The sequence below is a fragment of the Choloepus didactylus genome, chromosome 7 (assembly GCF_015220235.1).
Source record: "Choloepus didactylus isolate mChoDid1 chromosome 7, mChoDid1.pri, whole genome shotgun sequence".
In the NCBI taxonomy this organism is placed as follows: domain Eukaryota; kingdom Metazoa; phylum Chordata; class Mammalia; order Pilosa; family Megalonychidae; genus Choloepus; species Choloepus didactylus.
Window position 1 is genome coordinate 40,919,024 of NC_051313.1, and position 15,505 is coordinate 40,934,528.

The 15,505-nt window shown below is 36.8% G+C and overlaps 1 protein-coding gene across 2 annotated transcripts in view; it reads left to right on the top strand.

Moving 5' to 3' along the window:
* Nucleotides 1–15,505, top strand: part of AK9 (adenylate kinase 9) — a 207,911-nt gene that overhangs the window by 92,979 nt on the left and 99,427 nt on the right. For both annotated transcript variants that reach the window (XM_037842266.1, XM_037842267.1), the window contains 3 exons: nucleotides 2,670–2,826; nucleotides 3,518–3,632; nucleotides 13,158–13,234. In XM_037842266.1, coding sequence (XP_037698194.1) covers nucleotides 2,670–2,826; nucleotides 3,518–3,632; nucleotides 13,158–13,234 — 349 coding nt within the window. The remainder of the gene's footprint in view (nucleotides 1–2,669; nucleotides 2,827–3,517; nucleotides 3,633–13,157; nucleotides 13,235–15,505) is intronic.

Genomic DNA, 15,505 nt, shown 5'->3' on the forward strand with positions numbered 1-15,505 from the left:
GCTGTTGAAAGCAGACTCTCGCTCCAGAGAAGCTAAGAGAGGACAAATGCCCCAAGTGCAACTAAGAGTGACACTTTGAGGAACTACAGCCTAGAGAGGAACGTCCTGGGAGAAAGCCATTTTGAAACCAGAACTTTGGAGCAGGTGCCTGCCACATGCCTTCCCAGCTAACAGAGGTTTTCCAGACACCATTGGCCATCCTCCAGTGAAGGTATCCTTTGTTGATGGAGACTTTATGGCCTTAAGACTGTAACTTTGTAACCAAATAAACCCCCTTTTATAAAAGCCAATCCATCTCTGGTGTTTTGCATTCCGGCAGCATTAGCAAACTAGAACACATTTTGGTACCAGAGAAGTGGGGTGCTGGTGCTGCTGTGTTTCCAAATACCAAACATATTGGAACAGCTTTTTAAATGGATAAGGGGAAGATTCTGGAAGAATTGTGAGGAGCTTGATAGAAAAGGCCTAAACTACTTTGAAGAGACTGTTTGTGAAAATATGGACTCTAAAGATACTTCCAATGAGGCCTTGAGCAGAAATGATGAATGTGTTGTTGTGAACTGGAAGAAAGGCTATCCTTGTTTTAAAGTGGCAGAGAGTTTGGCAGAATTGAGTCCTGGGGTCAGATGGAAGGAAGAATTTGAAAGTGACAACCTGGAATACTTAGCTGAGGAGATCTCCAGACTATGTGTGGAGGATGTACCGTCTTCTCCTTGCAGCTTATAGTAAAATGCGAGCGGAGAGAGAGAAACTTAGAACTGAACTCTTGGGTTCAAAGAAACCAGAAGCTGATGGCTTGGAAAATTATGGGCTTCCGAGGGTTGGAATCCCAGAAGCTACAGCCCAACATGAGGATGTAACCAAACATGGAACCTAGCCACCATTTCAGTACAAGCCAAGATTGGAGATGGAGTTAAGCAGAAAGGATTAGTGGAAAGTCCTATTGTCTGATGGCTTTGACCCCTGTGTGCTTCATGCGAAGCCAACAGAATTTTTGTGAGATCTTTATAGACAGAGCCATTGCTGGTCTGGACTAGAGGAGACAGACAAGGAACAAACTGAAGGAAAAATTTCTTCAAAGACAGAGCCATGGAGGTTGAGGTCTGGAGTCAGGAGGTCTCAGGCTGCGAGAATGGAGCAGCCTACATGCATGGAAAGGGTGAGTTTGCCCTGGAGGTCGAGGGTGGGCCTTCCGCCTCAGTGCTCTGGAAATGTTCTGCCACCCGAAGCCCCAAAGAGGATGGAGCACATTCCCAGTGGACTGGGGAGAGCCTGGCCACCACCTCACTGTTCTGAAGGGGTTGAGCATGTACCCCAGAGATGGAAGGGAATCCGGGTGCTGCCCTGATGTTTGAGGAGGGTGGAGCCAAGAAGGTGGTCTCCCCAGTGTGTGGATATGTTGGAGCACTCACCCCAGCATTTGGAGAGGAAAGGGCTGCCGCCAAGGCCCTTAGGATGGGTTAGACTCCCGCTCTCTCAAGCCCCAAGGATGCAACATCATTCTGTAAATGACTCTCAGACTGAAATCTAATGGAGTTTGCCCTGTGGGTTTTAGGAACTGTTTTGGTCCTGTTAACCCTGTTTTCCTTACTGTTTCCCTTTATGGCAATGGGAATGTTTATCCTATGAATGTCCCTCCTTTGTATATTGGAAGCACATAACTTGTTCTAAGTTCACAGATCCACAGCTAAAGGAAAATTATGTCTATAATTGATTTTGATGGGATCTTGTACTTAACTATTGTTACTGAAATGATTTAAGTTTCTGTGATGTTGTGGGATGAATGTATTTTGTATATGGAAAGATAATGTCATTTTGGGGTCCAGGGAGTGGAATGTGCCAGTTTCAATGTATTATGTCCCCCCAAACACCATTATCTTTGATATAATCTTGTGTGGGCAGACCTATCAGTGTTAATTAGATTGTAAGTCTTTGAGTGTTTCCGTGGAGATGTTCCCCACCCAGCTGTGGGTGATGACTCTGATTGGATAATTTCCATGGAGGTGTTGGCCCTCCTATTCAGGGTGGGTCTGAATTAAATTACTGGAGCACTATATAAGATCAGACAGAAGGAGTGAGCTTGCTACAGCCAAGAGGTACACTTTGAAGAACTCACAGAAGCTACAGATGACAGACAATTTGAAGACAGCCATTGAAAGCAGACTCTCGCTCCAGAGAAGCTAAGAGAGGACAAATGCCCCAAGTGCAACTAAGAGTGACACTTTGAGGAACTACAGCCTAGAGAGGAACGTCCTGGGAGAAAGCCATTTTGAAACTGGAACTTTGGAGCAGGTGCCAGCCACGTGCCTTCCCAGCTAACAGAGGTTTTCCAGACACCATTGGCCATCCTCCAGTGAAGGTACCCTTTATTGATGGAGACTTTATGGCCTTAAGACTGTAACTTTGTAACCAAATAAACCCCCTTTAGAAAAACGAATCCATTTCTGTTGTTTTGCATTCCGGCAGCATTAGCAAACTAGAACACCATTCTTGATTTTTAAAGCTTACAACTTTGTTGCCTTAAAATTGTTTCACTTTTAAAATCAACTGCCTCTTTTTTTTCTTCTTTTGTTGGTAAGACCCACAAAAATGACATATCAAGTAGCATTCCACCTCTTTCTTTGACTTATCAAACTGTGATTGTAATATCAGTGTGCCGTTTTTTGCAGATAATGGAAGAAAACCAGAATAGGTTTCCTGGTGCCCCAAAGTATGGAGGATGGATTGTGGACAACTGCCCTATTGCAAGAGAACTATGGCCATTCTTAATTGAGAGGGGACTTCTACCTGATTTAGTAATTTGTTTGTCAGATACAGAAGACAATGGTTGGTAAATATTTATAATTTAATTCCAAAAATGTAATTTTTATTGCATATGATAGTTTTGGTTAAAATATAGAATGGAAAACTCTTCACCCTCTCCAGGTTCAAATACCACCCCAACAATCCCTGTATTACTAGCAGATACACAAAACAAGTCTTCCATCCACCAAGTAGGTGGCAAAGAATAGTGTCCTGGATCATGGAAATTTTGGAAGGCCCTTATAATTTTTCTCTGGAGCTGAGAATTTAACACCCTCCTCCCAGTCATCAGCTGTCACTTCTAAATGAACAACATATAAGGCTGTAGGCAATGACCACATATTAGTTAGTCTATATTCACTTCAAGTGGGAAAAATTAGGTACATAAAAATAGTAGAGCTAAATTTTAATTATCTTGTCACTTTGCCTTTTAAGGAAATATATTTGAAAAGACAGTTTCCAGGGGAAAAAATGTAATACACTACCTCTTTTAATGTTCATTTTAATCATTTATGCCATGCCAATATATACTTTTTAAAAAGAATTTAAGACAGTCTATTAAAATTTTGAAGAATCTGTGATCTATTTAGGTGAATGCTTAAAGGAAAATATATCTTGACATAGAAATAATTTTTCATTGTTAATTTCCAAAATGTTTCTCACTCTATTTTATATAGCTTCAAAAATAATATTATTCTCTTCATCTATATTTCAGGGAAATGTTTACTTAATAGGTTATATTTAAAGAATAAACCTGAAGTTGACTCTAAGATTTTAGAACGATTATTAGAGGAACTACAAAAGAAAAAAATAGAGGAAGAAGCAGCAAGGTAAAATCTGCCCAGTTAGGTTATCTTTAATGGCTGTTAAATTTGTATTTACAATTTATATTTTTGAAATGACTTTAATATCTAAACAATGGTGTATTAACTAGATCCAATTCTAATTAAGTCTAAGAAAAACAGTAACTTCGTAAATACTTCCAAAATGTCTAAGTACACGGTTGTGAATGTTTTCACAGCCCATAATCAAACTTGCTCTAAATCAAGCATCTATTCTCAGAAGACACTGTTTAAAAAAAATGAAAATAAAAAATCACAGGTAAGAATTTTTTTATCATATTTATCTGTGACAAATAATTTTGCTAACTAGTCTCCACAAATAGAAAAGCTAATATTTTAGGAAGTAAATTAAAATACACCTGTGTTATATGACTAAGCTCCAAGGCCTGACTAAATTCCACATAGGGAAAGAACAAGATAGTTATTTATATTTAGCACCTGAGGCTTATTCTCTAATCTAGATTCAATGAAATGCTTTTTAAAATGTGAACACAAATCTGTTTGTTCATGGCTGGAATCAAGAGTAAACTTTAATAAACTATCAGGTTCTTTAGATTGGAGAATAAAGTATATATATAAACAAATGACTTAATTTGCTAATTCTTCCTCCTTGCTGAAATATGCTACTCAGAGACTTTAAATTTTGACTTGTTCACTGGGATTCTTACTTTTCAAAGTGATGAAAGTCAAGGTATTTCAGAACTAAATTTCTCTATCTAAATTCACTGAATCTCCTACCATTAATGATGGGTTTCTATAGAAGCTTTCTCAAAGGTTATTTCCTTTCCTCCTTTAAATATTAACAATTTGAGCAAGGGTTTGGGAGAGCTCTTTAAGCTAGACCTAGAGGTATTATATTTCTAGAAATTATGAACCTTGGGGAAAAATTGTGGGTGACTGATGAGTGTATATCAGATAATGTTTTCAGTGTTCATTATTCAGCTAAATTAGTTCATTATTCATCTAAGCTAGTCATACATTATACAAAGAATAATTTAGTTAATAAAATTATTGTTTGATATATTAACTGACAAGTATTATTAATTCATAGAGTAATTATGAACTTACTTATTAGATCTACTTTTAGCATTTAAAAGTTTTGTTACAAATGGAACTATAGTCTGCTAATGTTTAAGAGATTACTTAAATTTTTCCAGTGTATGAGATAGTCAAATATTTGAGAATAATGAAGATAATCTACATAAGAGTAAAACAAAGCTTGTGATTTCTAGACTAAAAGTCTGCTACATTTTGAATAAAGACTATCTACATTTCTACTTATTTTTAATGCAATTTTATTGAAATATATTCACATAATATACAGTCCTCCAAAGTGTACAATCAGTTGTTCATAGTATCATCATATAGTTGTACATTCATGACCACAGTCAATCTTTGAACATTTTCTTTACCCAAAAAAATAAAATAAAGATTAAAATAAAAAAGAATATCCAAAACATTCCATTCCACTCTACCCCCATTGTTCAGTTACTTTTTAAAATACTTATTCATTGTTTTTTTAACTTTATCAAAAAATTGAAAAACAGACAATGAAAAAACATTTCAATCAAAACCAAAACAAAGGAATAAGAAAAACAAATAACCTAAAATAACTACATTGCTGCCAACTTGTTCCTACCACACCCTGCCAAAATTAACAAACCATAGTTGTTCCTGAGCTTTCCCATAACATTAAGTTTATCCTCCATAACTTATCTGTTTTTATTAGATTATTGTTCCCCCTTCACTATTTGCTGTCCATCATTAGGTCCCCTACATTCTACAATATAAACCATTTATTTTACATTTTTCACAGAGTTCACATTAGTGGTAACATACAATATCTCCCTTTTTGTGCCTGGCTTATTTCACTCAACATTATGTCTTCAGGGTTCATCCATGTTGTCATATGTTTCACAACCTCATTCCTTCTTACTGCTGCATAGTATTCCATCGTGTATATATACCACATTTTATTTATCCACTCATCTGTTGAAGGACATTTGGGTTGTTTCCATCTCTTGGCAATTGTGAATAATGCTGCTATGAACATCGGTGTGCAGATATCTGTTCATGTCACTGCTTTAAGATCTTCTGGGTATATACCAAGAAGTGAAATAGCTGGATCAAAGGGTAACTCTGTATCTAGTTTTCTAAGAAACCACCAGACTGTCTTCCAAAGTGGCTGTACCATTATACAGTCCAACCAAAAATGAGTAAGAATTCCAATTTCTCCACATACTCTCTAGCATTTGTAGTTTCCTGTTTATTTAATGGAAGCCAATCTAATTGGTGTGAGATGATCTCATTGTGGTCTTAATTTGCATCTCCCTAATAGCTGTTGAAGATGAACATATTTTCATGTGTTTTTTGGCCATTTGTATTTCCTCTTTAGAGAGCTATCTTTTCATGTCTTTTGCCCATTTTATAATTGGGCTGTCTGTACTGTTGTCGTTGAATTGTAGGATTTCTTTATATAGGCAAGATATCAGTCTTTTGTCAGATACATGGTTTCCAAATATTTTTTCCCATTGGGTTGACTGCCTCTTCACCTTTTTGACAAATTCCTTTGAGGAACAGAAGCTGTTAAGTTTGAAGAGTTTCTATTTGTCTATTTTTTCTTTTGTTGCTCATGCTTTGGTTATAGGGTCTAAGAAGTGAATTCCTAATACAAGGTCTTGAAGATGTTACCCTACATTATCTTCTAGAAGTTGTATGGTACTGTCTCTTATATTGTGACCTTTAATCCATTTTGAGTTAATTTTTGTGTAGGGTATGAGGTACAGGTCCTCTTTCATTCTTTTGGATATGGATATCCAGCTCTCCCAGCCCTATTTGTTGAATAGACTGTTATATCACAGTTCAGTGGTCTGGGGGGACTTATCAAAGATCAGTTGACCATAGATCTGGGGGTCTATCTCCAAATTCTCAATTTGATTCCATTGATCAATATGTCTATCTTTGTGCCAGTACCAATCTGTTCTGACTACTGTGGCTTTAAATAAGCTTCAAAGTCAAGGAATGGAAGTCCTCCCACTTCGTTATTCTTTTTTAGAATGTTTTTAGCAATTCGAGGCATCTTTCCCTTCCAAATAAATTTGATAACTAGCTTTTCCAAGTCTGAAAAGTAGGTTGTTGGAATTTTGATTGGGATTGCATTGAATCTGTAGATGGGTTTGGGTAGAATTGAGATCTTAATGACATTTAGCCTTCCTATCCATGAACACAGAATATTTTTCCATCTTTTTAGTTCCCCTTCTATTTCTTTTAGTTAAGTTATGTAGTTTTCTATGTATAGGTCTTTTACATCTTTGGTTAAGTTTATTCCTAGGTACTTGATTTTTTTAGTTGCTTTTGAGAATGGAATCTTTTTCTTGAGTGTCTCTTCAGTTAGGTCATTTCTGGTGTATAGGAACATTACTGACTTATTTGCATTAATCTTGTATCCTGCTACTTTGCTAAATTTGCGTATTAGCTCAAGTAGCTGTGTCATCAATTTCTCAGGGTTTTCCAGATATAACATCATATCATCTGCAAATAATGACGGTTTTACTTCTTCCTTTCCAACTTGGATGTCTTTTATTTCTTTGTGTTGCTAGATTGCTCTGGCTAGCACTTCTATCACAATGTTGAATAACAGTGGTGACTGCAGGCATCCTCGTCTCCTTCCTGATCTTAGAGGGAAGGCTTTCACTCTCTCGCCATTGAGTACTATGCTGGCTGTGGGTTTTCATATATGGCCTTTATCATATTGAGGATATTCCTACCTTTTGAAGTGTTTTTATCAAAAAAGAATGCTGGATTTTGTCAAATGCTTTGTCAGCATCTATAGAGATGATCGTTTGATTTTTCCCTTTTGATTTGCTGATGTATTGTAGTACATTGATTGGTTTTCTTATGTTGAACCATCCTTGCATGCTTAGAATGAACCCCACTTGGTCATGGTGGATGATTTTTTTAATGTGTCTTGGGATTCGATTTGCAAGTATTTGGTTGAGAATTTTTGTGTCTATATTCATGAGGTAGATTAGCCTGTAGTTTTCCTTTCTTTGTAGCATCTTTACCTGGTTTTGGATTAGAGTGATGTTAGCTTCATAAAATGAGTTAGGTAGTGTTCCATTTTCTTCAATGTTTTGGAAGAGTTTAAGTAAGATTGGTGTCAGTTCTTTTTGGAAAGTTTGGTAGAATTCCCCCATGAAACCATCTGGCCCTGGGCATTTGTATGTGAGAAGCTTTTTGATGACTATTACAACTCTTTGCTTGTGATAGGTTTGTTGAGGTCTTCTATTTCTTCTCTGGTCAGTCTAGGTTGTTCATGTGTTTCCAGGAAATTGTCCATTTCCTCTACATTATCTAGTTAGTTGGCATACAGTTGTTCATAATATCCTCTTATAATTTTTAAAAAATTTCTTCAGGATTCGCAGTAATGTTGCCTTTCTCATTTATTATGTTGTTTATTTGGGTCTTCTCTCTTTTTTATTTTGTCAGTCTAGCTAGAGGCTTGTCAATCCTGTTGATCTTCTCAAAAAACTAACTTTGGGTTTTATTTATTCTCTTTATTGCTTTTTTGTTCTCTATGTCATTTATTTCTACTTTAATCCTTATTATGTCTTTTCTTCTACTTGGTTTAGGATTAGTTTGCTGTTCATTTTCTAGCTTCTTCAGTTGTTCCATTAATACTTTGATTTTAGCTCTTTCTTTCTTTTTAATGAATGCATTTAGAGCTATAAATTTCCCCCTCAATACTGCCTTCACTGCATCCCATAAATTTTAATATGTTGTGTTCTCATTTTCATTCATCTCTAGATATTTAGCAATTCCTCTTGCTGTTTCTTCTTTAACCCACTGATTGTTTAGGAGTGTGTTGTTTAATCTTCAGATATTTTGGAATGCTCTAATTCTCTGATGGTTACTGACTTCTAATTATATTCCATTGTGATCAGAGAATGTGCTTTGAATAATTTCAATCTTTTAAAATTTATTGAGGCTTGTTTTATAGATCATCCAGCATATGATCTATTCTGGAGAAAGTTCCGTGAGCATTAGGGAAGAATGTGTATCCTGGTGATTTGGGATATAATGTTCTATATATGTCTGTTAAGTCAAATTCATTTATCACATTGTTTAGGTTTTCAGTTTCCTTATTGGTCCTCTGTCTAGTTGATCTATCTATAGGAGAGAGTGATATATTGAAGTCTTCCACAATTATTGTGGAAACATCTGTTGCTTCCTTCAGTTTTGTCAATGTTGGTGCACCTTGATTGAGTGCATAGACATTTATGGTTGTTATTTCTTCTTGTTGAATTGTCCCTTTTATTAGTATATAGTGACCTTCTTTGTCTCTTATAACATTCTTGCATTTAAAGTCTATATTATCTGAGATTAATATTGCTACTCCTGCTTTCTTTTGGCTGTGGCTTGTATGGAATATTTATTTCCATCCTTTCACTTTCAATTTCTTTGTGTCTCTGGGTCTAAGATGAGTCTCTTGTAAGTGACATACTGATGGTTCATAATTTTTAATCCATTCTGCCAATCTGTATCTTTTAATTGGGGAGTTTAATCCATTCACATTCAATGTTATTAATGTGAAGGCAGTTGTTGAGTCAGCCATCATATCCTTTGATTGTTTTGTTTTTTGTCAGATGTATTTTTTCCCACTCTCTTTTTATTTCTTGTAATGTACCGTTGCTAAAACTGTTTAGTTCTGAGCCCTTCTCCATACCTCTCTCTTTCTTTTTTCCTCTGGTGGTAGGGTTCCCTTTAGTATCTGTTGTAGGGCAGGCCTCTTGTTAGCAAATTCTCTCAGCATTTTTTGTGCCTCTGAAGATTTTAAGCTCTCCCTCAAATTTGAAGGAGTGCTTTGCTGGATAGAGAGTTCTTGGGTGGCCATTTTTCCCATTCAGAATTTTAAACATGTCATACACTGCCTTCTCGCCTCCATGGTGGCCGTTGAATAGTCGCTACTTAGTCTTATGTTCTTTTCCTTGTATGTGGTGAATTCCTTTTCTCTTGCTGCTTTTAGAACTTGCTCCTTCTCTTCAGCATTTGACAGTCTGATCAGAATATGTCTTGGAGTGGGTTTATTTGGATTTATTCTGTTTGGAGTTCATTGGGCATCTATGATTTGTTCATTTATGTCATTTAGAAGGGTTAGCAAGTTTTCCCAAAAAATTTCTTTGAATACTCTTCCTAGTCCTTTACCCTTCTCTTCCCCTTCTGGAACACCAATGATTCTTATATTTGTGCGCATCATGTTGTCCATCATATCCCTGAGATCTATTTCAGATTTTCCAATTTTTTTCTTCATTCGTTCTTTTATACTTCCATGCTCCAAAACATTTTCTTCAAGTTTGCTTACTCATTCTTTGAGTTCATCTAATCTGCGTCTATGTGTTTCCAGGATCTTTTTAATTTGATCAACAGTTTCTTTTATTTCCATAAGCTCATCTATTTTTTTTAATTTACTCTTGCAAATTCTTCTTTATGCCCTTCTAGGGTCTTCTTGCTGCCCTATATATCTTGTTGTTTGTGATTACTTCTTTGATTAATTGCTCCAAGTTCTGTTTCTCCTCTGGATTTTTGATTTGGGTGTTTGGGTTATCCATATCTTCTGCTTTCTTCATATGCTTTAAATTTTTCTGTTGTTTTTGGCTTCTTGCTATTTGCTTATCTTGATAGGGTTCTTTTAGGATATGCAGGCTTATTTAAACAATTGTCTATAATTTGACAGAGCTACAGCTTGGAAAGTGCACTTTCTCTAACCTACCAGCAGATTGCGCCTCCCCACCCCCAGCCACCTATTACCATTAAGCCAGTTCTCCCCAGCTTCGTCTCTGCAGCAAGTGGGGGTACAAACCTTGTGGAAGTCCAATCAGTGCACCAATTTTCCCTGTGCAGTTGGGACCACCAGCCCTGAGAGTGAGGAGTGTGTCCTGTGCAGTTAGGCAGGGAAGATGGCTTTAAGACCCAGATCTCCCAGCCATTCCCAGGGCTGAAACTGTAATAGCCTGGGGCTGTTGCATAAGTCCAACCCTTCAGCTCAGATTCCCCACATCCCTGGGATTCGTGTAGCGCTCTTGGTGCTTCCATGCAGGACCCCATCTCTCATCTGTGCACTCCGCAGGCCTCCATGGAGGAAGACTGTGCAACATCACAGGCAAGCAGTATCCCCAAGGGATGCTGAGAGGTACTATTATCTCTTAGAAAGGAGGGACCTTGAGGGTCAGAGATTGACCCTTTTCTGGCTGAAAAAACATCTAAGTCTGAATCTCAAAGGCTCACCCTCTTTTGCAGTACAGAATGGTATTTAGCAAAAAAAGAGGTTGCAGCCAACAGAGACAAAAGAATAGAATTAAAATCCAGTTCTCTCTGGAGTAGAAGAAAAATTCACAGGTGGGCCTTTGGTTTGAGCATCAGTAGCATATAATTGTGCGAAATGTTGGCTGCAACATTTTTGAAGACCTCAGAAGAATAATTAAAATATTTTTATAAGTAAAAATACTGCAATCAGGACTCATTTTCCTCTGTTCCTCCACCTTGTACGCATGCAGGTGTCCATTCTCTGAGGGCAGTCTCTGCAGACCAAAGGGCATTCAGGGTTCAGCAATCCCTGTGTAGTCATTCAGCTCTGGAAGCCTCTACTTGTTTTAAAAAGGAAAAAAAGATATCCCCTACTCTCTGCCAACCCTATACTTTCACCTCCCTGTTGCCATATCAAATTTTCTGAGCTATTGCTATTATCAATTTTTATTTCTTTTGATTATAAATTTTTACATCTTTATAAACTTCTTAATGTCAGTCACTTGTCCAAATTGAAGCAGGCTTTTCTGCATTTCTCTGTGTTGATGTTCTTAAAATTCAGCATGGCTATTTGAAAACAAACCTTTTGTTCATATTCTGCAGAAAATGAAGAAATAAAAACAGTTAAATAGAAAAAAAAAATTGTCAGAGACTCATTTAAAAGCCTTGCCATTTAGTTAAAGAGATCATCTTAACAGGATTATGATTGACATCTTGGGCTAAATATCTAAAGACATGCTGAATTCTGCAACCTTTCCAGCAGCAGTTTCCAAATGTGCCCATCAAATGCAGTATGCTTTCTGTTGCCATTTGTTTTTGGAACTTCTATCCAAGCAGTTTTTTGAAGTGTCTAATAACTGGCAGCAAAATTCTTCCTCTTCCTTGTCAAGTCTAAGATTTCTTAGCAGCAATATAGTTGATTCAGGTTTTGAATAAGAAAGTTCTCACAAAATAGCACTGCCTGAAGGAAGTGGGATGACTGCTCATTTGCACACAATCAGAACGGGGAAGGAGTTCAGAAACAGTTCCCAGTAGTTTCAGAGATTGGGACATGAACAAAGAGAACTTCAGGCTGGAACACATGATTGGAATAGAGTGAGAGAGCACTTCCTAGTAACAAGAAACAGACCTGTTGGGAGGAAAGGTGTAGTGATGTCTTTTGATGCAAATATATTTAATAAGATTTTCAAAGGAAGGGAAAATGGGCACAAAGAACACTGACTATGAGGGAATGGCAGGCCCACAGACTCAATCTTAGGAAAGCCATGGTCCCACCATGTGCTGCTGTGACCAGTGGGTTCTGCTTTACTTACCTAATCCTCTCTTGGTGAATACTTGATTTGACATGAAAAAAAAGAAGCAATCAATACTCATATGCATGTTTCTTTGTGCAATATTATGCCTATTTCTGAGTGTAAAATTCCTAAACAATAGAATCTCTAGGTCAAAGATCAACATGTTTTAAATTTTGACTTTGCCTTTCTCTATCATTTAACTCACTTTCTTCTTACGCCCATTTTCAACACTGTTAAGGAAGGTTTACTGCTTTAACCCTGATGAAAAACAGATTCCCTCCAGATACTTACCCTTTTTTCAGGTCTCTAAATTTCATCATTCTTATGTTAAAAGTAAACAGTATTTTTTTTCTGCTTACAAAGATAAGTTCATAAATTTTCTATTTAATTCAATGTAAAAATTTGAAAAATGCAAAAAATGAAAGAAAATCAGAAACTGCCATAAATCCAACATCCAGGGATAATTGCGGTTAACAGTTTAAGTAATATTGTTCTAGTCTTTTCCTCCTTTATATACTGAATGAAAATTGTATTTTATATAGTTTTATATTCTACTTTTTTCACATAACATTATGTTGTAAACATTTCCTATTTGAACAGAAGGAAAAATGCTCCAAATCTTCCAATTTCCTTTTTGATTTAGAGTTAAGCAATCTTTTATTAATTTTGACAGGTTTCCTAATTAATGGCCAAAGTTTTTCAAAGTATAACACTATAGTTTCTCTTACCAAAAACTTGAAAATTAACTGAACTCAATATGAATAATGTAAACAAAAAATTTACTTTGATAACTTGAAATAGGAAAGTAAATGGTATAATAGACATTATAAACATTTTAGTTGTTTTATTTTTACCTCTAATATTGTGAGAAGTATGAATTTCCAAACATAATTAAATTTTGGACCTTTCATTTCAGAAAAGCCACAGAAGAGGCACTGAGAATAGAAGAAGAACATCAAAGGATATTGGAAGCTATGAGTGGGAAACCAAAAGGTAAGTACAGATTGATGTGACTAATGATGTGCTGTTTAATTTTTGTATTGCTACTACAATCAATTGCAGTACTTCAAGTGAATTATAGGCAGGGTGACCATATTTTCAGTTTGCCCTTGACAACCCATGTTTATACCTGTGGTTCTGAAGTATTTATAATAACCCCTTTCATTTTCAAAATGTTCCAATTTGAACAATAAATTATATAGTCACTGGAGTAATAGATTCATAGGAAAAATATACCTGGCACAGATACCCACTCCTACACCTTGAAACTGGGTACACAGTCAAGTAGCTAAGATAGGTATACAGTAGCGCAGCATGTGCAATGGTTTTCCCTTGTTTCTGGGTAACCCACACTGTTGGAATTATTTCTATTAACAAGATCCTGCAGGAGTTGAGAAAACCTAACCCTTGTTATACCCATTGTCTTTACACTTAGACTTCCATCTCCATTCCAAAAGAACTTACTTTAGCAGTTTCTTTTAAGGCTGGAGGTCTTAACCTGGGGTTCACAGATAAAATTCAGGGGTTTGTGAACTTGAATGGGAAATATTATTACATCTTTATTTTCACTAGCTTTTAAGTGAAATTTAGCATTTCCTTCAACTGTTAATATAGTACAGTTATATTATTAGCAGTGTCTTGATTCTATCATCAGTAGAAATCAAGATGTTTTCATATCACATTACAGTTTTTTAGACATCTTGAAATACTGTTTGTGCTTCTCACAATTCCAAAATCATGGTAGTCATTAAACCAGGTGCTAGTTCTTGTTACTTAATGCAGTAAGATGGAAGCATAAATTTCCTATAGCACAGATTTATATATGTATCTTAATAACTGTATTTTGATATAAATGCTTTCTGAATTTATGGCTGTAAAAGCATTCTGAGAAAAGGTCCATAAATATCACCAGACTGCCAAAGAGGTCCATGGCTCAAGAGTGAAGAGTATCTATCTCAATTTTCTGCACCAAAAACTACCCCGAAACTTAGCGTTGTAAAACACAACTGCCATTTTATTATATGCACGATGCTCTGGGTCAGGAATTCAGGCAGGACACGGTGGTAGCAGCTTGTCCCTGCTCCCGGAGGACCTCGGCTCTGGCTGTGAGTGAGCCGCCTGGGAAGCAGATCCTCCTGCCCCAGCCAAGCTTCAGATGACAGCAGCCCTGGCCGAGATCTTCACTGCGACTTCCCAAGAGACTAAATTCCTGACCCACAGAAACTGCAAGGAGATAATATATGATTAGTATTGTTTTAATCACTAAGTTTTTGAGTAATCTATTATAAAATAGTAGATAACTAATACGGAATAACTAACAGTCAAAATGACAGACAGGGCAAGGATCTTAGAGTACTTCTTAGTCCTCTCCTGACTTAAATAGTAAATAGATTATCCATTAGGGTTCTAGAAAACACATTAGAACATTTTATATTTTTCTGCATCATATAAATTTTTACATATGTTTCATAATATACCTAATATGGATAAGAATTGTATGTGTGTGTGTGTTTGTGCTACATGATAAAATTATTTTTTTACTATAAGAAATGCTCAATTGAAAGAGATTTGGGTGGCTGTAAGTCCTCAGTAGGATTTAGCAAATGCTGGTTCTTTGTCACATGTATTACCATGAAGATCCTCTAGATAACACAAAAAGATTCACCACATTCTTGCTCACATGCTTAGAAGCCACATGCACTATAGTCCTGGTTAAAAGCTAGATATAGGAGGACAGAGAAGATGGCGGCATAGAGAGGAGTGGAAGACTTAGGCCCCCCCCCGGAACAATTCATAAATGACCAAAAAACTAGTAAATAACCTGGAATAACAGCGGGGAGACAAACATGACTGTCCACTCATCATCCCCCAACCTGAATTGGGAGGAATGCCTGAGATCACAGCATAAAATCTGTAAGTAAAACTGCGGACCCACTCTGAGAGCTGAGAGCCAAGAGCCGAGAGGCCCTCCCTCACGGAAGCCACGCTGTGCACTCTCTCAGCCCAGCTCCAAGTGAGGTTTTAATATTAACTGCTTAATACAGACAGCAAATCCTCAACAAGCAGACAGAGGCTTTTGGTGACAACAGACCTTGGGAGAGTCGGGGGACATATCTCTCTCAGTACAGGGAGCCCAGAGGATTGGGTGCTATCTCTGGCTGACAGGTGAACCTGGGAGTTTTTCTGTCCCTTTCTCTCTCTATGGAGAAAATCTCAGCTGTTCTCAGCCCGCAACGCTTTGCAGTAAAGACAGCCTCAGACATT